The sequence below is a fragment of the Rhinatrema bivittatum genome, chromosome 3 (assembly GCF_901001135.1).
Source record: "Rhinatrema bivittatum chromosome 3, aRhiBiv1.1, whole genome shotgun sequence".
Lineage (NCBI taxonomy): Eukaryota > Metazoa > Chordata > Amphibia > Gymnophiona > Rhinatrematidae > Rhinatrema > Rhinatrema bivittatum.
Window position 1 is genome coordinate 342,796,374 of NC_042617.1, and position 22,748 is coordinate 342,819,121.

At 43.1% G+C, this 22,748-nt stretch overlaps 1 protein-coding gene across 2 annotated transcripts in view; it reads left to right on the top strand.

Annotated features, from left to right (window-relative positions):
* The window catches only part of FBXL4 (F-box and leucine rich repeat protein 4), a 140,447-nt gene that overhangs the window by 82,861 nt on the left and 34,838 nt on the right, over positions 1-22,748 (top strand). For both annotated transcript variants that reach the window (XM_029595388.1, XM_029595389.1), the window contains exon 5: positions 19,490-19,703. In XM_029595388.1, the coding sequence (XP_029451248.1) occupies positions 19,490-19,703 (214 nt within the window). The remainder of the gene's footprint in view (positions 1-19,489; positions 19,704-22,748) is intronic.

Sequence of the window (22,748 nt, forward strand, 5' to 3'; positions counted from 1 at the left end):
AAAAGCAAACAGAATGTTGGTAATTATTTGCAAGGGAATGGTGAATAAAACGGAAAATATCATAATGCCTCTGTATCGCTCCCTGGTGAGACCACACCTTTAATATTGTGTACAATTCTGGTCGCCACATCTCAAAAAAGATATACCGTATTTTTCGCTCCATAAGATGCACCTGCCCATAAGACGCACCTAGGATTCAGAGGGGGGAAATTTAAAAAAAAAAAAAAAAATTTGTGCTAAACCGGCTCTGTCCCCGGGCGTCTGTGCGTCTTATGGAGCAAATTAGGGGAGTGCATAACTTTCTTTTTTTTCTCCCCATTTTGTTTTCGGGTCTGGGGAGGGCCATTTCGGTCCACTCCCCAGATCAGAAAACTTTTTTATTTTTTTCTGGGAACACCCTCCTGACCCCCCCCCCCCCCCAAGACCTGCCAGAAGTCCCTGGTGGTCCAGCGGGGGTCCAGGAGCGGTCCAGAGCGATCTCCTGGGCTTTGGGCAGTCGGCTGCCAGTAATCAAAATGGCGCCGATGGCCCTTTGCCCTTACTATGTCACAGGGGCTACCGCTGCCTTTGGTCGGCCCCAGTGACATTGTAAGGGCAAAGGGCCATCGGCACCATTTTGATGCCTGGCAGCTGACGGCCCAAGGCCAGGAGATCACCCCCGGACCGCTCCTGGATCCCCGCTGGACCACCAGGGACTTTTGGTAGGTCTTGGGGGGGTCAGGAGGGTGGGGGGTTGTAGTAAATTAAATTGGCAGGTCTTGGGGGAGTGTGGGAGGGGGGGTTGTTAGATTTTTTTTTATTTTTTTTTTTTTTATATTCGCTCCATAAGACGCACAAACATTTCCCCCCCACTTTTGGGGGAAAAAAAGTGCGTCTTATGGAGCGAAAAATATGATGGAGAAGGTACAGAGAAGGGCGACCAAAATGATAAAGGGGATGGAACATCTTCCCTATGAGGAAAGACTAAAGAGATTAGGACTGTTCAGCTTGGAGAAGAGACAGCTGAGGGGGGATAGGATAGAGGTGTTTAAAATCATGAGAGGTCGAGAACGGGTAAAAGTGAATCGGTAATTTACTCTTTCGGATAATACGATTAGGGGGCACTCCATGAAGTTAGCATGGGGCACATTTTGAAACTAATCAGAGAAAGTTCTTTTTCACTCAACGCACAATTAAACTCTGGAACTTGTTGCCAGAGGATGTGGTTAGTGCAGTTAGTGTAGCTGGGTTTAAGAAAGGTTTGGATAAGTTTTTGGAGGAGAAGTCCATTACCTGCTATTAATTAAGTTGACTTACCAGTAATAGCAGTAGCATGGAATACATAAGGATAAGCAAATGTTCTCCACAATTTCACCTTTGTTTTCGCCAAAGTGCTTCATCTTAGAAACAGCTGTGAGACGGGATGTAAGAACGCTGAGAAGTTGGGAGCATCTTTGTGCTTTTTTTGGTGAAAGGAGGTAAGAAACGAAAGTAAAATTGTGGTGTGGACCCATTGAAAGATTGGGAGTGTAGCACTTTGGCGAAAACAAAGGTGAAATTGTGGAGAACGTTTGCTTATCCTCAGTGGAAGAACTAAGAGGAATTGAAGAGAGAGAGAGGATACATTTGGGTGAATTGTTGGAGAAGATCGTTGAAGATTGGTGTTAGTAATGATTCACATTACGCTCCCCTGCAGAAGCCTATTGAGTGGCAAAACATGTTGGGAGTATAAAGAGGGTGTAAAAAGAAGCATCAATTTGTGGGGAAATGGGTGTTAAAAAAAAAAAAAAAAAAAAAAAAAAAAAAAAAAAGAGAGCAAAATTGTCAGATTTTTTAAAATTGTATGGATGTGTGTATGAATGGTAGTTTTTAATGATTGTGTTTTTTGAAAATTTGATATTCACTTGATGTATCCAATGAAGAATAAATATTGTAAAATGTATTGAAATGTTTAGATAAAATTTTTGTATACAATAAAAAAAATTTCTAATCAATATATGTCACTAAATATGGTATAATGGGCTCCATAGAGAGGCATAACTAGCAGGAAAAAGGTGGTAATGCCCCTGTACAAATTATTGGTGAGGCTTCAGCTATAGTACTTCAGTTCTGTAGGCTTTGCCTCAAAAAGGATAGTGATAGCATGGAAGCAGTCCAGAGAGAGGCAACCAAAAACGATGTGAAGTCTGCACAGAAAGCCACACTCTGGAAGAGAGGAGAGACAGGGGAGATATGATACAGATCTTCAAATATCAGAATGGAATTAATGATATGCAAATACATCTCTTCTGTTGGAAAGGAAGCTATGAAACTAGAGGTCACAATATGAAACTCCAAGGGGGAAAACTCAGGAGCAATGTCAGGAAATGTCTTCAAAGAAAAGGTGGTAGATGCATGGAATGCCCTTCTGAAAGAGGTGGTGAAGTAAAGAATGGTAATGGAATTCAAATGAGCATAGGAGAAACAGAGGATTCTTGCTGGCTTGAGAATGGAAATGAAGAATTAAGGTAACTTCTCTGCTGTACATGAGGTTTACATATAGGCTTGGAGGTGGCCTGCATGGAGCAGCAGTTGCTACTAGAAGGCTACATTGCTCTCCACTTTGGGGGTGGGGAGGGAAATTGGAATCAATGACCTCCAGCATTGGACCTCGACGTTATTTACAGATTTTTATACTGCCTATCTGAAAAGACATTCTAAGCGGTGTACAATTTACATGCACATAATATTAAAAACAGCAAAAATTACAAATTAGCAAGCAAACATACGACTTATTTAAAAGCATCACGGAATAAATGAGCCTTCAATTTCTTATGAAACAACTTGTAGTCTATGATGATGTGAAGGTTGAGAGGTAGATTGTTCCACAATGTTGACCCAACAATTGTGAAAGCATGTGAACAGGGAAACTGCACTTGGACACTTTTTTTTTTTTATGAGAGGGCACTTCCAACAAAGATTGTGACATGGTATGCAAGACTCTGGATGGTCTTTATTTGGTAAGATTCTCAGATAAATAAGAGGGAACTTCTTCTTGTAACACCTTATAAATTAAGACAGCAACTTTAAAATAGAAAAGCAAGAAGTAATCAGGCAAGCAGCAGAGTTTTGCAAAAGCTGCAAGGCATTAAGGGCCAGATTTTCAAAGGGGTACGTGCGTAAGATGTTGAGTAGGCTCGGCGGCGCGCACAAGCCCCTGGGACGGCGTGTCATTTGGGAGCAGGGCTGCAGGCGTGGTTCCGGCCCGGGGGTGTTTCGGGGGGATGGCCGAGGCCTCTGAAACGGCTCCCGGGCCTAGGAATCGTGCGCCAGCCCATTGCACGCAAGTTATGCCTACTTCTGGCAGGCGTACAACAAGAGGTAGGGGGGTTTAGATAGGGGGGAGGCTGAAGGAAAGTTCCCTCCGAGGCTGCTCAGATTTCGGAGCGGCCTCGGAGGGAACGGAGGCAGGCTGCGTGGCTCGGCGCGCGCAGGCTGCCGATTTTGGGCAGCCTTGCGTGTGCCGACCCCGGATTTTAATGGATACGCGCGTATCTATAAAAATCCCGCATACTCTTGTTTGCGCCTGGTGCGCGAACAAAAGTACATGCGGGCGCAGATTTATAAAATCTACCCCTAAGCATGTATTTTGGAAGGCCTAAATATTTAACGAGTTGTAGTAATCACCACGTTCTTTGTCGAGCGCTACTTCAGCGTAATGTTTGTTTAATGTACAGCGATGTGATATCTCCGATGAGCGTCGGTATATAAAACCGTTAAATAAATAATGGAGGTCAAAATAAAAGCCTGTATTAAGTTCAAAAATCATTCATAGGCAGTAAATACTTCAAATGACTTTTCAATTGCAGCTTGAAAGAACCAGCTTTGATAATAGTGGCCAGCTGGGGTTTGAGAGAAAATATTGAATGTCTCAAACAGATTCCCTGAAAATGAATGGAGCTTCTTCTACCATCAGACCAGCTAACTGAGACTGATGTGGAAACTTGCTAATCCAGATAGCTTTGGTTTTAGCTATGTTTAAAATTAAATTGTTAGCTGTCAACCAAATGTTGATATCATGTACACAAAACACAGGCTTAATGGTGGAAGTTAAACAAGTGGATACTGGGAACAGAAACTGAATATGATCTGTATATATTTTAAACTCTACGTTGTGGGTAGACAAAAGGGTGCAAAGAAGCAATAGATATAGATTAAATAACAGAACAAAAAGCAGTGCAAGTGATGTTTCCTGAATGATCTTTTTTGACCAATTTTGATTTGACACTGTGTTTGAGAGAGAGAGAAGATTCAAACCAGACTTCTATGGTCAAGGGGTACTGATATGCACACATTTCTGGAAAAAACACAGGACTACTTCTACAGCCAAGTCCAAAAGCAAAGCATATTTAAGCAGCATTGTCTGAACTATCAAGGCTGCTCACCCCGTAAAAGTGTTGCTAGCAGTAATTTTGTAATGGGTTTGACAGTTGCTTAGATTTTAATGTAGATATTACTACCCTTAACATAAGGCTTGTGGGTAACCAGCACAGAGAGGCAGTTACTACCATAATGAACTTGCTGGGCAGACTGGATGGACCATTTGTTTTTTTTCTGTCATTACTATGTTTCTATTTAATGCTTTTAAAAGGCTGTGCTTTTGGGATGTCCCATCTGGCAATTTCAAAGATACCAAATCCCACCTCTTCGTTTGCAGCAGCAACAGCTTCTAACCCAAAGTTGACAGTGAGAATGCAATCAACCTAATGTGGCAGAACAGGCCCAACCAAAGCCTGGGCCAAATTTTTGACCATCTTACAAACCTAATAGCCATCCTTCCTAGTAGGAGGGAGGATTCAGCCCTACCTGGAGGAATGGCATAAGATTACTACAGATCACTGGGTACTCCCGACTCCCCACGCTTCCTCCGAAATTCAGCCTTCAATCCAGATCCATCTCATTTAGTGCAGCTCCACCTGGAAGTGCAGTCAATTCTCAGTAAATGAGTGATAGAACCTGTTCTGCCCAAGCAGCATGGCCAGGGGTTCTACTTCTGCTACTTCCTTATCAACAAGGAAACCTGGAGATTGAGACCTATCCTGAATTTAAGAAGCCTAAACAAGAATCAGCTCTGGGACAAATTTAAAAATGAGCTCCTTTTACATTATTCTCACCTTCTGCCAAAAGTGAGAATGAATATGTGCACTGGATGTGAAGGATGCTTACGCTCAAACCCATCCATTCCTCCCACTAGCTTATCTATGGTTTGTGGTATATTCCTCCATTTACTAGTACCAAGTACTCCCCTCTGGACTACACAGAGGGTTTTCACCAAATGTCTAGCTGTAATAGCAGCACACCTTCGTCGCCAAGCCATCCAGGTCTTCCATTAACCTAGCCAACTGAACATAAGAAAATGCCATACTGGGTCAGACCAAGGGTCCATCAAGCCCAGCATCCTGTTTCCAACAGTGGCCAATCCAGGCCATAAGAACCTGAATTCTTGGGAAGGTATTCTTGCCTCTGTGGAGAAGTAGATGTAATTCTTAGTCGTTAGGCTTCCTAGTGAAATTCGCAACATCGATTCTAGTTCCAACCCAGAGAATAAAATTCATAGAAGCATGGATAGATTCCCTGAAAGAAAAAGCCTTCCTTCCTATCAGACCAGGCAAACACATTCAAGACTGTATATTGGCTACTGAATGCAGATCTCACAATAGCCAGAGACATTCTAGACATTCTGGAACAAATGGTGGCAGCAGTTCATATACAGCCCGATACTGTAAAACCGCGGGAGAGCGGACGAACGCCCGCTCTCCTGGCGCACGCACCGGCCCTTGGCCGGTGCGAGCGATCCAGTATGCAAATTAGGCGATGCGGTGCAAACGAGGAAAAGGAGGCGCTAGGGACACTAGCGCGTCCCTAGCGCCTCCTTTTGGCCTGGAGCGGCGGCTGTCAGCGGGTTTGACAGCCGACGCTCAATTTTGCCGGCATCTGTTCTCGAGCCCGCTGACAGCCACGGGCTCAGAAACCGGACGCCGGCAAAATTGAGCGTCTGGTTTTCGGCCCGACAGCCGCGGGCCGAATTCAAAATTTATTTATTTTTTTTTTTACTTTTTTTTACTTTTGGGGACCTCCGACTTAATATCGCCATGATATTAAGTCGAAGGGTGCACAGAAAAGCAGTTTTTTACTGCTTTTCTGTGCACTTTCCTGGCGCCGGAAGAAATTAGCGCCGACCTTTGGGTCGGCGCTAATTTCTTAGAGTAAAATGTGCGGCTTGGCTGCACATTTTACTTACTGGATCCCGCGCGCATACCTAATAGGGCCATCAACATGCATTTGCATGTTGAGGGCGCTATTAGGTGCCGCGGGTGGGCCGCGTGTTTTCCTCCCCTTACTGAATAAGGGGTAAGGGAAAACACGCGTCCAGAGCAGGCTGACAGTGCGCTCCGACGGAGCACACTTTACTGTATCGACCTGATTGTTAGCTGACCTGCCTTCACATGAGACTCCTACAGTGGGGCCTCTGTTCCTAATGAATTCAGCCTTTGAGAATCTTGGTGGAAGTCATAGAAACATAGAAATGATGGCAGAAGAAGACCAAACAGCCCATCCAGTCTGCCCAGCAAGCTTTCACACTTATTTTTTTTTCTCATACGTATCTGTTACTCTTGGCCCTTATTAGTAACTTTTTGATTCTAGTTACCTTCCACCCCCGCCACTGATGTAGACGAGCAGTGCTGGAGCTGCATCTAAGAGGAGTAGTAATTGCCACAATAAGCAATCTACTCCCACACTGATTTGTTTACCCAGACTATGTAATTCAGTCCTTGTTGGTTGTTGCCTGAATATAAATCCTCTTTTCCTCTTTCCCCCCTGCTGTTGAAGCAGAGCTATGCTGGATATGCATTGAAAGTGAAGTATCAGACTTATTTGGTTTGGGGTAGTAACAAGCAAGCTACTCCCCCGCTTTTTTTGTGAATGCAAATCCTTTTTTTCCACATTTCCTCTTGCCGTTGAAGCATAGAGCAATGTTGGAGTCGCATTAACAGTGAGTATGTTTATTGAATAAGGGTATTAATCTCCAGGTAGTAGCTGTCATTCCCGCAAGCCACCCCCATCCCTCTTCTCTTCATTCACATCCTCTAGACTTTATGGATTCACAGTATTTATCCCACGCCCCTTTGAAATCCTTCACAGTTTTGGTCTTCCCCACTTTCTCCAGAAGGGCATTCCAGGCATCCACCATCCTCTCCATGAAGAAATACTTCCTGACATTGGTTCTGAGTTTTCCTCCCTGGAGCTTCAAATCGTGACCCCTGGTTCTGCTGATTTTTTTTCCAACGGAAAAGGTTTGTCATTGACTTGGGATCATTAAAACCTTTCAAGTATCTGAAAGTCTGTATCATATCACCTCTGCTCCTCCTTCACTGGTAGCTACAACCTTTTAACCTTCAAGAAGGGGGCACCATGTTTGCTTTCTTACCAATTAAAGTTGGCGACTAACACCACATCAAAGGATGGGAGCCCACATAGTCCTATTTCAAACTCAACGGGCTTGGACATTAATAGACAATTTCAGATCAGCCTCCTAGAACTGTGAGCGATCAGATACACTTTGACTACTTTCACACATCTCCTCCAGTGGAAGAGTGTTCTCATGCAAGCTGCGTACCAGGTAGCTATGTTCTATGTGAACAAATAAGGTGGATCCCTCTGTCAGGAGGTGATAAGAGATGGGAATGGGTATGCAAACATCAACCTTTCCTGAAAGCAGCCTATCTTTTTAGAATTTCCAAAATGTTTGACTCTGCTGAGACTATCTCAGCTTTCGCCCACACAGGTGGTCCCTGCAACAATCAACTGCCAACAGACTATGTAGTCTATGGGGACTTCAAATAATTGACCTTTTTGTGACAGAGGAAAACAGAAAAGTGGAAAGATTTTTCTTAATTTTGCCCAGCCAACTCAAATCCTCTCAGGACGCTTTTCTGCTCAACTGGCATGCAGATCTCCTGTACACTTTTCCACATGTTCTGTTGGTCACCAGGACAGTTCAAAATGTTCTCAAGGACTGGGCCCGACTGATTCTTTTTGCTCCAGTATGTCCCATACATATTTTATATATGTACTTGGTACAGCTATCCAGCACCTCTCTAATCCATCTCAGGGCAGTTCCGTCCTTACTAACTCATGAAGAAGAATGTCTCTATATCATCTGAACCTTCCCTCCCGCAACCTGACAGCATGGATGTAGAATGCTTACTGATCACACACTTTTCCTTACCCAAAGAGGTTGATGATATAGTAGTGACTGCCCAGAGGCCATCTGCTAGAAGAGCTTATAGATTCAAATGGAAAGGGTTCTCATTTTGGTGTCTACAGACTTCCTTGGACCCAATCGCATGTGAACCAAAAGACCTACTTATGTACTTACTGTTTGTCTTCCTTTGATCTCCATATCTCATCAGTGAAAGTTCATATCAGTGCCATATTAGCCTACCACTTTCAAATTGAGGGTAGGCCAATCTCAATTCATCTGCTGATATCCAATTTCTTGAAAAGCTTATGGCGTACTAAACCTCCAGTTGTCAATCTTTTCCTGTTGGGACCTGAATGTAGTTCAGCACAATTAACTAAGTCTCCATTTGAACCATTGGAGTCTGCTGCTCAGATTTCTCACATAGAAAGTATTATTCCTAGTCCCAATCACATCAGTCAGAGTCCGTAAACTCTCCTTATTGGACAGTATTCATTTGGCTAGCACTGTTTGTGCATTATGTCATAGACATCCAGCTCGCAGACTCTTATGAGCTCAAGTGAGAACCATGGCAGCATCAGTGGCTCATCCGAGTGCAGTACCTATTGAAGACACCTGCAAAGTTGCAACTTGGTTGTCGATGCACATCTTCACATCCCGTTATTGTAGGGACAATTTATCAAAAAATGACAGTAAATTTGGGCGAGCAGTTTTGCACAGTCCTCTCTCAATGATGGCTTCTAGGCACTGTTTATTTATCAAATGCTCTGCTGCATCCCTCAACTTGGGACTCCCCATATGTAGTCATGGCTAATTCAGCCCTGCTTATCGACAGAGAAAGCAAGTTCTCCATAGACAGCAGGAAGAATTAGCCATGCTAAATACCCGCTCTGTAGCAACACCTGTGTAGGAATTCTGCACATGCTCAGTTCAGTAAAAGCTGTATGAGCTTAGAGTCAGATCTGTGCAGTCTATTGCCCACATCATGACTATGGCGAACATCATGTAAGGTAAGCAGACTTACTTTCTGGTGTGGTCATTGTCACAGAATAAGGTGATTTGAAAGGATTTTTAACAGCCATTTCTATGTACTTTAGATCCTTATTTTCCTTTTCACTTCCACTCCCATCCCAGGATCACGCTTACTGATTGAGGAAAATGGATTGCTGAGCTTGAGCTGGGTTTTTTTTTTTTTTTTTTGCTACTGATTATTGCTGAATAAAAGCAGTCCATTTTCCGAAGTGACGAATGGGGAGAATGCAGTTTGAGCCGAACAGTACCTTGTCACAAAGAAGAAATACGGAAGGTATAATAATAATTTTGTGCTGGAAACTGAACAGTGAAACCTGGAGAGCTTGAGCAACTGTTTCCCCAAATGTGTTTTGCAGTCCAAAGGCCTCTTCTGTGTAGCAAAAACAAAAAAAAATAGTGAGTTGCTTGAGTACTTATCCAGATAACTCATAGCAGAACCCTCCCCAATAGCAGTAACCTTAGAAGGCGATGGGAGATGAAAATGCAACACCGTGAAGACACATGACATAGTGTCTCAAAGCAAAGTTCCTCAAATTCAGCTGCAAGAGACCACAGAATAAGATCTCTTTACCACATTCATTAGGTCATTCATCAAAATGTGTTAACGCCATAATGCATGCGATAATGCTAGCATGTGGCGTAAATGCAAATTTTTGGAAGGGGTGGTATCAGGGAGGAGTTTAGGAGGGATTTATGAAAATGAGGGGCACTATCACACCGTGTGATAGCATAATGCATGCTATCACACGTTTTTAATGCTGGAAATAATTACACCTTTTTTCCTGGCGTTAAGCTGTGAAATATGCCTGAATTGGCTGTAACGCAATTTGCGATAAATTTTTAGAATTGCATTTCTGGGCTGGGGAGAGGAGAGGTAAGGTTAGGTAGGTAGAAAGAGCGAGCCTCTGGGGAGGCCCTCACAGTGTGCAACTATTTATGTCTCTTTAGGAGGGCCATCTAATAGCTTGAGGTGAGGTGTTGGTGGTGGTTTAGGGGCCAGTATCTCAAATAGAGTGAGACGTATGAACAGCACAGTACACCTCAGTGAAGATTTGACGTCATTTGGCATGTGGAAAGTCTCACAAAGATGACATTTTGTACTATGTTATCACGCCCTAGCTTGATGGTACACTGTTATAGAGTCCATCAAGCTAGGGTGAGAGAACATAGTAGAAATGGCATCTTTGTGAGACTTTCCTCTAGGGGTAAGATTGGTAAACAAAAATGTAAATTCAGATACAAATCGCTGCACAGATGGAAGGTTCTGAAGTAGCTTTTTCTTAGGGGGGGGGGGAGGCTAAGCTGTCTGGAACTTTTATTTGTGCACAAACAGGTTTTTGTTTGCAGATATTTTAAACTGTACCCAGTATAAGGGACAAATGGGTTCAACAAGTTGCATCCTTTACTTTCAGAGCTGTCTATTCTTATACTTGGTATTAAATTTTAATAATATATTTGGGTTTTATCCAATGCAATTATACAAAGATGAGGATGAGTGAGTTTTTGAAAACCTGCTTGCCTGATTGGTGTGGCTTATCTTGGTCTCTAGGCAACCTTGTCTTCACCCTGTTCAAGGAGGAAAGCATCTTTGGCCCTGTTTGAGATTCTTGACGAAAGCAGGTAGCAGAATAATTTTCTACTCTGGAGCTCAGGAAGAAGCATTGTCAGCAGAAGGAAGTAATGACTTTGGCCTCAATCCAAGTGTGGGAGGGGTTGGGGAGAAAAAAAAAGTGAAGGAGCTGTGGGGGTGACTGGAGGAGGAGAGGATTGCATCATAGAGGGGGGGGGAGGAAGAATGGGAAGCAACTTTCTCCATCTGTGCCTGAGAAGAGGGTGAGAGAGCTGAGAGCGTGGGGTAAGAAGAAGAGAGGGCAGAGAGGCGCATGAGGCATCTTCTTCCCCCATCTGGGTCTGGGAGGAGAGTGTGAAAGCTGAAGTAGGTGGGGAGAATATAGGGAGGTGTCTAGCTGTTGTGTGTCGGGGAGGAGTGAGCCCACTTGAAGGGGGGTGGGGAGGGGAGAGAAGGGAGATGGCTGAGGGATGATGGAGAGAGAATGGAGGAAGTGGAAAAAGAGGCGAGAAGATTGCAGTAGGAGAGGACTAGAATAGAGGTGGGCTGTGGCAAGGATGAGGTGGATGAGAGGGTTATACCAGAATGGGGAGGGAGGGAGGGGGGTGCATTCAGTATACTCCTTCCCTCCCCCAAAAGAAATTGGAGGCCAGAGTACATGGGAGTGCATTTTGTTCTTGGCAAGTAGAGCCTGGGGGCATTTTGTAGTCCCTGTTAATGATTAGGAGGAGGAGGATAGTAATTTTGTGCACATAGTGGATATTTATTTCCCCACTGCACTAGGTACTCCAGTTTTTCTACCCTAGAAAAATTAAGGACGAAGTGGCCATGCTAAGATGTGACTTACACAGATGTTGCAAGCAGACAGGTTAAATGGCAGAACTATCCCTCTATCCAATAAGCTCATTTACACGTTTGACCAGTCTTGAGTGCTTCAGTTCTCTGTGGATTCACAGAAAGATCTACCTAGTATGCTTTACCACTGTGCTCTTAGTAGTGTGAAGTATGGGCTCGTTCCAATTGAAATTCAGTTTGCACAGCTTCTTGTTGTCAAGTCCCTGAGAGAGACGCTAAGATGTAAATCGCACATGATGTGTGCTGATTTTTATATTAGTATACAGAATCCTTCTAGGCACTAAGCTGTGTAGTTAAGACATGTTCATTAGAATTATTGGTATTTTGTTAATTGAATTTGCAAAATACATTAGACTTTTTTTTCATTGAGCAAAATATAAAGCAGTGCGTCTTTTGTAGGCATTGCTTCACAGGAACAGGTGTGGAAGTCGCCGCTCATTTAGAATGTGTAATAAATGTAAAGGTATGCCATCAAGATTGGCATAATGAACATATTTTTGTAATAGATTCATTATGGTAGAGGGTTCTGCACTTAATTGGGTGGCTTCATTCCTGTCTGTCTGCTATTGTTCTGTGTTAATGGGTTTACATCTTAGTTGGCATGTACAGATGTGGTATCCATAAGGCTCTTCCTTATTGCCTTTATTTTTTTAATATCTTTATGTGACAATTAGGAAGCCTTTTTTTATTCTTTAGAGCTCACTGGGTTCCTGTGTGTGGATATTCAGATGGTGGTACCCATGAGAAATAACACTACTGTGCTGTTGGATTATCTTGTATTATTTAGATTTAGCTCATGTGGTAAATGATGGCAGAGAGAGACCAAATGGTCCATCCAGTCTGCCCGGTAAGGTGTTCAGAGCTGTAGCTGCCGCTCCATGCAGGTTACCCCCATCCAGAAAAGTTACCATGTGTTACACATGTGACAGCAGCTAATCCAGGTTGCAGGTACTTGGCAGATCCCATAAAGTAGATCTAATTCTTGGCCACTCCCAGGGGATAGCAACAGCCTCCTTTAATATACCTGGCTGTTGGACTTTTCCTCCAACAACTTGTCCAAACCTCTTAAACCCCACTGTTCTAGTCTCTTTGAGCGGTCTCCAGCAACAGATTGCACAGATTGATAGTACGCTGAATGAAAGTGCTTTCTACGAGATGCTTTGAATCTGTTGGTGGTTTGCTTCATGGAGTGCCCCCATGTTTAATTATTATTTGAAAGGGTAAATAATCGCCTTTATGTACCCATTCCTCCCCATGTATGATTTTATAAACTTCTGTCATGTCCCCTCTTGGCCATCTCCTTTCCAAACTGAAGAGCCCTGGCCTGCGGAGCCTCTCATCATAGGAGAGATGTTGCCCTCCCCTGCACTTTTTCTAGTCTTGAGGTGAGCTGACCAGACCTGCACACAGTAATCAAGGGAGCTGTCTTTTAGATAGCTTGGGTATATTCCATGGCGCAGCTGCACCGCTGAGCATCCTGTCTGTTAGCTGGGAATGTTTACCAAGCTAACTTTCTCAGCTGGATTGTAGTTAGATATCTACCTCACAATGTATTAAGAGAAAATAAATAAAATCTTCATTTTTTTTAAAAATGTCTTAAACGGCAATACAAATTTTCAAAATAGCAGATACCAATAACACTCAATTAAAATTGATAATTTTAAAAATCCTCTGCTCTCCATACCTGGAAATTTCTGAATTCCAGTCATCTTGAGATTGTCATGGATTAGAGATGGGGGGGGGGGGGGGGCGGGAAGGGGGGTTGGCACACAAACTTTCTCCTCTCTGTCTCTCATGTACACACTAAAACATAAATCACTAATACATATATTCATTCTTGCACATGCTTGTTCGCTGACGCACACGCTTGCTTACTGACTCGCACGCTTGCTCAAGCTTGCGCACTCTTTCTTTTCTCATTTCGAAATGCACAAGCAGCAACAGTCACTTTAAATAAATGAAAATAAAAAACAAACAAAACACGTTTTTACTTACGTTAGTTGTCAGATGGGATCTAGGCAGGGCTCCCATGACAACAGGATCTGAGTGAACTGTCGAATTTCCTGGATGAGATGTCCCTAGGTTGGGGAAGGAGTGTGCTGGAATGCCCCAGTTCTGGGGGTTTTGTTTTTTGGTTTGTTTTTTTAAACCACAGCCAAGCATAGGGGATGGGAAGGGGGTGCCTGATGACAGATCAAAACAGTGGAGGGCACTCAGCAAGTAGTAAGGCAGTGGCTGGAGATCTGTTGTACTGACTACCTCCTACCCAAAGAGGCAGTGCCACAGAAGAGAGAAGGCAGAACCAGTGTGAGGAAAGGCCATGGCAGAAGTGCTTCGCGGCTCACTGCACTGCTTCATGGCAGGGGAGTTTGAAGCACCAGGCCGGTCTGGGGATGGGTCAAGGTCTATGGAGGGCATTGGGTGGGGGGAACAACATGAAAGCAGGCAACTCATGAGCACAGTGATCCTCTCCCTTCTCAGCAGCCTGCTCAAGATGAATTGTAACATTACAACTTCCGCCAGAGCCAGTTCCTGAGAAAGGAGAGGATCGCCGCTTGCAGGAGGCAGACAACAGACCTGCGTGTGCAGGTCTGTTGTCAGGAGCTGCAGTTTGAGCTGGAAGAAGATCAGAAAGAAAATAATCATTGGATGCCTTTTCCCTGCATCTTTGTGTTTCTTTCAATACCACTAGTGGCAAAACTCTGAAAAAAAAATTGAGAGGAGACTGGGAGGGGCTGATTGCCATAGTTCCCTCTTGGCTGAGACAAATTTAGGTTCTGATCCTTTGGGATATATCCATCAGATAACCAATCAAGTTGGACATTTTCCCAATTCTGTCATCACAGCAATTTTGCTTTATCCCAGCCTCCAGTCTCTCACCCTCATGGTCTTAATGTCGAGAGTGAGGTAATATGCTCTACGGTTTTTCCAATTCAAGAATCCTCTAGAAGGTTATCTGATTGTCTGATGTGACCAAGTCCTAGATCCTTTTTTTCTGGCCCACACAAACAAATTGAATATCTTCTACATGTTTCTGAATCTGGGCTCCAGGCCAACTCTGTAACAATATAGCTTAGTGTGATTGATGCAGACCATTATTATATAGAAGGAAGTAGGATTTTGTGTACAAACCAAGATTTATGCAGGACGTGCTTCATTTGTAGACTCCCATCAAGTCTCCCTCAGGGTCATGGGACCTCTGTGTGGTTTTTCACACAGCTAATGAAAGGTTACTTTTTTTTTGGTTGTGGTCACTTCAGCCTATAGAAGCCCTAGTAATTTATCCACCTTCTATTAAATTTCATCATGACAGTATGGTGCTATACACACATCCTAACCTTCTGCTTAAAGTTATATTCAACATCCATCTTGGTGCCAGAATTTTTACCAAAGTCACATGACGACAGACGTGAAAAAGCCCTTCATACTCTGGATTGTAAGAGAGCTATTGCTTTTTACCTGGAGTCCACCCAGCTTTTTGTTTCATTTTGCTGTTTCAAAGAGAAGATTGCCCTGTTGGATAGCAGATTGTATATCTTTCATATCTTTCCAAGCTGATATGACCTTGGAAGGGGTCTGTCAAGGCCCAAAATGTCAGTTATAGTTATTTCAGTGGCCTATATCCGAAGTCCATCTCTAATGAGGAGATATGTAGAGCTGCAATTTGGACTTCTGTTCACACACACACACATATCCAGTGTGTGATGTGATGCGGGTGTGGGCAGTCCATTCTCCATGGTCTCTTAGTTAGAGCGCAAACCCCCTTAAGCCTATGTTATTTAGGATTGTCTTTCTGTTAAAACAATGCCTCTTTTTTTTTTTTTTAACCCACCAAAGAGTTTTTTCATGCTTTTGGTGGGATGGTGGTGGTAGCGGCTGGTATTTCTCTTTACTTTTTAAAAGTTAACCTTTAGCCAGGGAATCCCATCAGTGTGACACCTTACCTGCAACAGGCGTTCTCTGAAGAAAGAGGAATCGCCAGTCACTTATGTTTTCCCTCCCCTTCTGGAGTTTGGCCATGCAGCAGGCCTCAGTTCTGTTCAGCTAATAAGCCTCAGTAACCAGGAAACTGCCATGCCTGTGCAGAGGGACCTTTGAGTTTTCCTAGATATTCCTGGAAACCATGTTGGCACCATTAGATAACATCACACATCAGTGTCACTGGCGAGTCACTTGTCTTTAGAGAACGCCTGTTTTCAGTAAGCAATTTAACTTTATTTCAAAAGAACAAATGGAGGCTAAAAAAGAGAATGCAAATAGATAAAAGTATTCAGCATCTAGAAACACAGGAGCAAGGAGTTTTAATGGAGAAGTCTGAAATAAGTTTCAGATTTTATTTTTAAGGTTGTCCTTTGATTGCAAGCATTATGACTTTTTTTTTGGATAACCCCCTACTCTTGCAGTTAAATTGGTTGCCAGTAGTGGACTGATGTTGGTTTAAAAATCTGGTTTTGGCAATTAAAGTGCTTAAAGGAAACCGTTCCCCTCAACTGAGAGGCTGTTTGAAATGATAGTACGCTAAGAGAAATCTTAGATCAGCAGGGAAACATCTTTTGCAATTACCTCCTACTAAGGCATTTTACCATTCTCGTCTGTTTATCAGATCATTTTTGGCAGTTGTCCCAAGTTTGTGCTGGGAGCGGAAAACTATCTGTTGAAATTTTGCAAACAATTAGAATCCTGGCTTTTGACCTCTAGTAGCAGTGGATCTTAGCTGAGTACTAATTGTACAGGTATAGGTTTCAATTAGCATGATCTGATTTGTATGGTAAGATATGCTAATGGGGCTGTAGGATTGTTTTAATTTGTCTAAAATATTGTTTGCTGTTTCCTCTGTTCAAGGCTTTGGGTGATTTTTAATCTTAAAGCGATTAAGAAATGATAAATAAATAGTTACAATAGGTTTATGAAGGGGAATGCATTTTAAGAAATTCACCTAAAAACAAGGACTGTATTGTCCAGAGATGAGACTGCTTTAAGGCATCTGTGCATCCTAGGGCAAAGCTGGATGTAATTTGCCTTATGGTGTTTATGTCCTCTGGTTTAGTAAAGATATGTGTTGCTTCAACTAGGAACATAACGGAAAATGCTTCCCATCGTATTATTTTCTTGTAAATATTTATTGACCTTGTCATAGTTCATTTGGGTCATTGACTTGCGTTCCCTTGATGCCAGAATAAAACAGCTTGAAGCAAACTGAACTGAAAAGCAAAAGGAGTTATCAAGTTTTGCTATTTTTGAATTCTTAACTTTCTTTGTTTCCTCCCAGCTGCTTTATCTTTAACTATGATAACTTTGAAAATGGAGCATAGCTTTTCAATAGTGCATGCACAGTAGCAGGGGCTGTGCGCATGCATTCACAATGTTTCTGTGCCACTGGATTGCTGCTGCTGTGTGAGATGGGCACAGCTGAGAAGCAGGATGAGGGTTGCATTCCACCAGGCCACAGCCATTCCTGCTTTTCTCCCAGACAGTGGGATGAGAATGAACTGACATGTACCACCCGACTTTTAACTCTGCTGCCAATCTTGAATTGCCAGTCATCTTGTATAACGACCGGAAACTGAGGGTCCTTTACCTGTGGTAACAAAGGACGCTCCTTCCTGTTACTTTTAAAATGTTTCCTACATACATGTACACTTTCTCATAAAATTAGCAATACACCTATGAAAATGCATCTCATCGCTAGGCCTATTACTGGTGCTTTTAACATGGAGTGGAAGGTATGACTGTGTAAAATAGCAGTTATGGATGTTTCTAGACCATTTATTTTGACTGGCAAAATTACAAAAAAAAAAAGGTGTACAATAAAATACTCCTTGCTTCTGTAGGTGAGATGGCTGGCATGATTCTTGGTGAGTTATAGAATATCATATGTAAGCCATATAATTATTTAAAACATTTCTAGCCCGCATGTATCAATGGCTGAAAGCAACTTACATAACTAAAACATTCATACAGTCTTCTTTGCAATAAATTTTAACAAAAACAACAAATTAGCACTCAACACATCTAATCCTTTCTCTCAAGAAACTAGCTAAAAAAAACCCACAGCTGCCTAGATAGGTATCTCACACACAGGCCGATACAGTACAGTGAGCTCAGACGGAGCACACTGTTAACCTGCAATTGGACGCGCATTTTCCCTTACCCCTTATTCGCATGTCCAACCCGCCGAACCTAATAGCGCCCTCAACATACAAATGCATGTTGATGGCCCTATTAGGTATTCGCGTGCGATTCAGTAAGTAAAATCTGCAGCCAAGCCGCACATTTTACTTTCAGAAATTAGCTCCTACCCAAAGGTAGGAGCTAATTTCTTCGGGCACCAGGAAAGTGCACAGAAAAGCAGTAAAAACTGCTTTTCTGTGCACCCTCCGACTTAATATCATGGCGATATTAAGTCGGAGGGTCCCGAAGGGTAAAAAAAAGTAAATAAAATATAAAAAAATGTTGAAGTCGGCCGGCGGCTGTCGGGTCGAAAACCGGATGCTCAGTTTTGCTGGTGTCCAGTTTCCGAGCCCATGGCTGTCAGCAGGCTCGAGAACAGACTCCGGCAAAATTGAGCGTCAGCTGTCAAACCCGCTGACAGCTGCCGCTCCGGGCTAAAAGGAGGCGCCAGGGACGCGCTAGTGTCCCTAGCGCCTCCTTTTGCTCGTTTCTACTGCCGGACCTAATTAAAATACTGAATCGCGTGCACAGGTGAGTGGCCTGTGCGCGCACCTCTCCCGCGGACTTTACTGAATCGGCCCGTCAGTGTTTAGGCAAAAGTTTTAAGTAAACTCTCAAATGTCTTTGCCCAAGCTGACAACCTCAGATTCTCTGGCAGAGAATTCCACAAAACCAGGCTTGCCATTGAGAAAGCCATCTCGGGCGTCTCAGCGAGCCACGCTTGATGTGGAGATGGTACATCAAGCAAACCCCTGTGAGGACCCAAGGTACTGAGTAGGATTAGAAATATGGGGTCAGTCTCCCCTAATACTTAGTGTGTATCATCATTGCCAGTTTGTATTGTAATGCGCCATTTGAATGGAAGCCAGTGTAGGATTTCCTAATAACTGGTGTGATATGTGACCTCAAACTCTGACCAGAAACAACTCAAGTAGCTGCATTTTGCAAAAGTTGCAGTACTCTTAATAAATTTGCTGGCGTTCCTAAGAAGGCTGAGTTGAAATAACCGAATGGAGCTCTGCAGGGCCCAGTAAAGGTTTGGCTGCAACGATGGTACATCATAATAAAGACAAGAAAATACCTTCATTGGTACTTAATTCTGCATTATCAGGCTCCCTCGTGAGTGTCTCTTCCTATTGTAATTACAGTTTTAGTTCTGTTATAGATGACTGGGCTTATCCTAACTCTGAATACTTGTAGTTATGCAAATAAATAGAATTTAAACCAGACAAGTGATGAATTCTCCCTGCTAGAAATTGAAATTGCTACTGGCACCACTGCCTTACCTTCGGACATGTCTTTTTCTAGAAAGTAGAAGGGAACAGGGAGTGTTCTAAATAATTTGAGAATGTGCATGCAAAAGCATTCCAGAAAGCCGAATGGTTAATTTTTTATTAATAAAACAAATTAGTTGAAAACCTGGTATGAAGATTCATGGCCTTTACCGTAAATCTCCCAGGAATGTCCTTGCTTGAGAATTGTACAGCGTGTTTGAAGAGGAGAGATTGCATGACCTACTCATTCTCACTGGCTTACTTCGTAGCGGGGATCAGATCTGGGTTCTGTCTGTTGTGTTGGGTTATCTGCTTTACCAGTTTCTTGCATTTTTATTGGGTTTTGTTTTGTTTTTTGTTTTGCAGGTTCTTGAAGGTATGCGGCACTGAGCTATTGCGTCTTGAGTTGGCCTGTGGCCACTTCTTAAACGAGGCGTGTATGGAAGTCATAGCTGAGACCTGCCCAAACCTTCAGGAGTTAAATCTCTCGTCCTGTGATAAGCTGCCACCTCAGGCATTCAGTCATATCGCCAAAATGTGTGGCCTGAAGCGCCTCATTCTCTACAGAACAAAAGTAGAGGTACGGATAAGAATTCCTTAGTTTTTAGTATTCATTCAGCTTTTAGCTAATCTTTCCGTGCTCAAAGGGTTAACAAAACGACTTGGGGTAATAACAAAAGCAACTGTACTGTATATTAACACAATAGGAAGTATGTTAATAGTGTGCTGGAATAAAGATTAAGTAAAATTGGTAAATAGACTTTCCCAGGTCATGACATTAAGATTACAAATAGGTTAAATAAGAGTTCTAAAAGAGATCACTTACATTGTCATTTTTAGCCTAGTTTTCCATGTAAGTTCATCATGTCTGTCTAAGTCCCCCCCCCCCCCCCCCTCCACAAATACATTTTGAGCTGTTCACCCAGTTTCATTTGAATTTCTGCCATGTGTGGATTACTGGTAACCTCCAATTCACACTTTGCAGAACACTTTTGCAATGTTGTTGACCATTTTTAAAAACTTCCCTGCCATTGGTTAGCTGCTCTAGGTCACTGATCCCATACTTTCAAATACAGCAACATGCCAAGCAAATCATCTCTCTGAAGGAAGTAAAAAGAGACTTTGAAATCTGAGGTCAGAGCACACTGAGCATTTTGTAAAGCTGCCCTCCCTATCATGTTATCGCTAGAAATGTGTAATGGGTGGGGGAGGAGGGGGTGTAGAGAGAGGGGAAGAGGTGGGAAAATTGTGGAATAAATTGTACTTGAGTGCATGAACAGTTATGAAGAAGTCTATATGAAATTATATCAAAAGCAATTGTACAAAACTGAGCAAACCCGAAACAAAGCTGTAAAGGTTTGCATAGGTTATGCTAATATATTGTGACTGTTAAACCATGGAGAACCTTATGTTCAACATAGATCCTGCTTACAGCTCTTTCTGTTGAGGTAAACAAATCACAGTATATCGTTTACGCCCTGATGAGTCCAATTCCCCGTTATCTCTTGCCGCTGAAGCAGAGAGCAATGTTGGAGTTACATTGCAAGAATAAGGCTTATTGGTTAAGGGTAGTAACAGCCACATCAGCAAGCTCCCCCATGCTTGTTTTCCTATTCCCCACTCCAGTGCTGTAGCCTGAACTTTTGCATGTGTTCCCTTTAAGGTGTAAGTAGCCACACCACGCAGGGCTGTGCAAATTTCTGCACCATCACCATCCAGGACCTGGCAGGAAGAGTGGCTGGAAACTGGCCCATGGCTGCTGACTGCCATCTGGTTTGTGCCCAGAACCACAAGCATTTTTTCATGTCTTTTGCAGGCCATTACTTCCTGGCTGCTGACTTTAGTGTCCTTGAGGGACACATCCTAGTAGTCCTGAGCAGAATTTAGTTTACTGGTTCAGTTCTGCTCATGCTCGATCCCAGGTTTTGGGGACAGCACCACCAATTGCCAGGAGCTGATGACTGTGTTCATAAATGCGTTTACTGCAGTCTCAAGCCTCAGTCCTAGTCTCTGAGGCACCCTGGGACACCACTGATTTTTGCGATGCATGAGAGCAGCAGCCAGGAGGTGCCAGCCTGCACCTTTTGAGAATACTTTCCTCACTGACACAGACTGTATAGAGTGGTCAACGGCCATGGGACAGACTCCCGCCACTCAGAGAGGCAGAGGGTGGCCTGCTGGGGAAGAGAGAAATGGAGAGTTCGTGGGGGCAAGGACTAGGAATGGGAAGCAGCATTATTATGTATAGTATCTTGATTTGTAGGATTGTTTGAATCTGGTGTTACAAAAGTGGGTTATCAAATAGAAGAGAATAAAAAATGCATAAATAAAGGCTTAGGAATGAAGGATGATGTGGCGATAGAGGGGATGGGTGGCCAGGAAAAGGATTTGAAGCTTAAGAAGAAAGTGGAATGGAGGGGTAAGTGAGAGAGCGGAAAGATGTATGGTGACTGTGAAGGGAAGGGGAAGTGGAAGCTGATGGGAGACAGATGGAGTCTGGGTCCCTGGTGGTAGGAGTGATCCGATCTTTGTTCCACTATCCCTGCCGAAACAAATTTCAGCAATATTTAGAGCTGCTGTAGTATGCTTCTGATGCTGTAATACTGATTGAAAATAAAAGTAGAAATATATTTTGATATTCACCCATGCATCACAATTTCCTTTTTTCCCAGCCTGTTTGTTCCCCGCCCTGAATTGTATTTTCCCCTCTATACATCTCTAGTTATGGGTGTTAATGTAAGATAAAATAGGACAGTTGAAGTAAACATTGCTACTTTTTGTGTAGTGTCCTGTGCCAATACTGTAACAGGAGAGGTATAGTCCTACTGAGCTAACATTCCTTGTTTTAGTTCTTGTATCATTTTTACCTTGCGTGCTTCTCTTCTCTTTCTGCCTCTTCTTCATGGGCCCTCCTCTTCTTTCCCCAGTTTACCTTTTCTCTGCTTAAGTTGGTTTTTATTGTTTGGTTATTTTTAGCCCCATTTCTGACTCTCATCCTCTTTCCTGGGTACTAGTTGAAGCAGATGGTTGCAGTAAGGTTTGGGGAGTCTTAGTGTAGTGTGTGCTGAGTTGGCACTCTTTTTACTTTCCATACTGTGCAGTGAGGACACTGCATCAACTTCCCACCATAATAATCTGGCCTTTTTGGAATTTCTTAGGCCTGACTAAGGCTCAGCCTTCAGCCAATCAACAAAGCTTAAAGTGGCCTTTAGGGGGAAGGTAAGGAGATGAGTACACACAGCACACCTAGAAAGGCAGACTTGAGCATTAAACAGATGTTAACCCTTTAACCCCTCTGGCAATGGATCCAAGCAGTTGTCGCTGCCAGGGCCCAGGGTGTGTGTTGGTGGTATAATTATACTCTCTTGTAGTGTAGATTACTGGTACCAATAGCCTTCCTCTTCCTTCCCTCTTGGCCACAGTACTATCCAAGCATAAAAAGACTGGAGAGAGCTGCAACATTCAGGGGAGATTTGGATCAACATGGAGCATGGGCAAGTCAGTCACTGAATTAGTGGGGTGTGCAAAACCAGTAAGAGAACACAGAGAAAACGGTGAGGTAACTGGTTGTGGAACTGAGGGATCAGAGCAGTACAGTACAAAATATTAAGTTAAAGAAAAAACA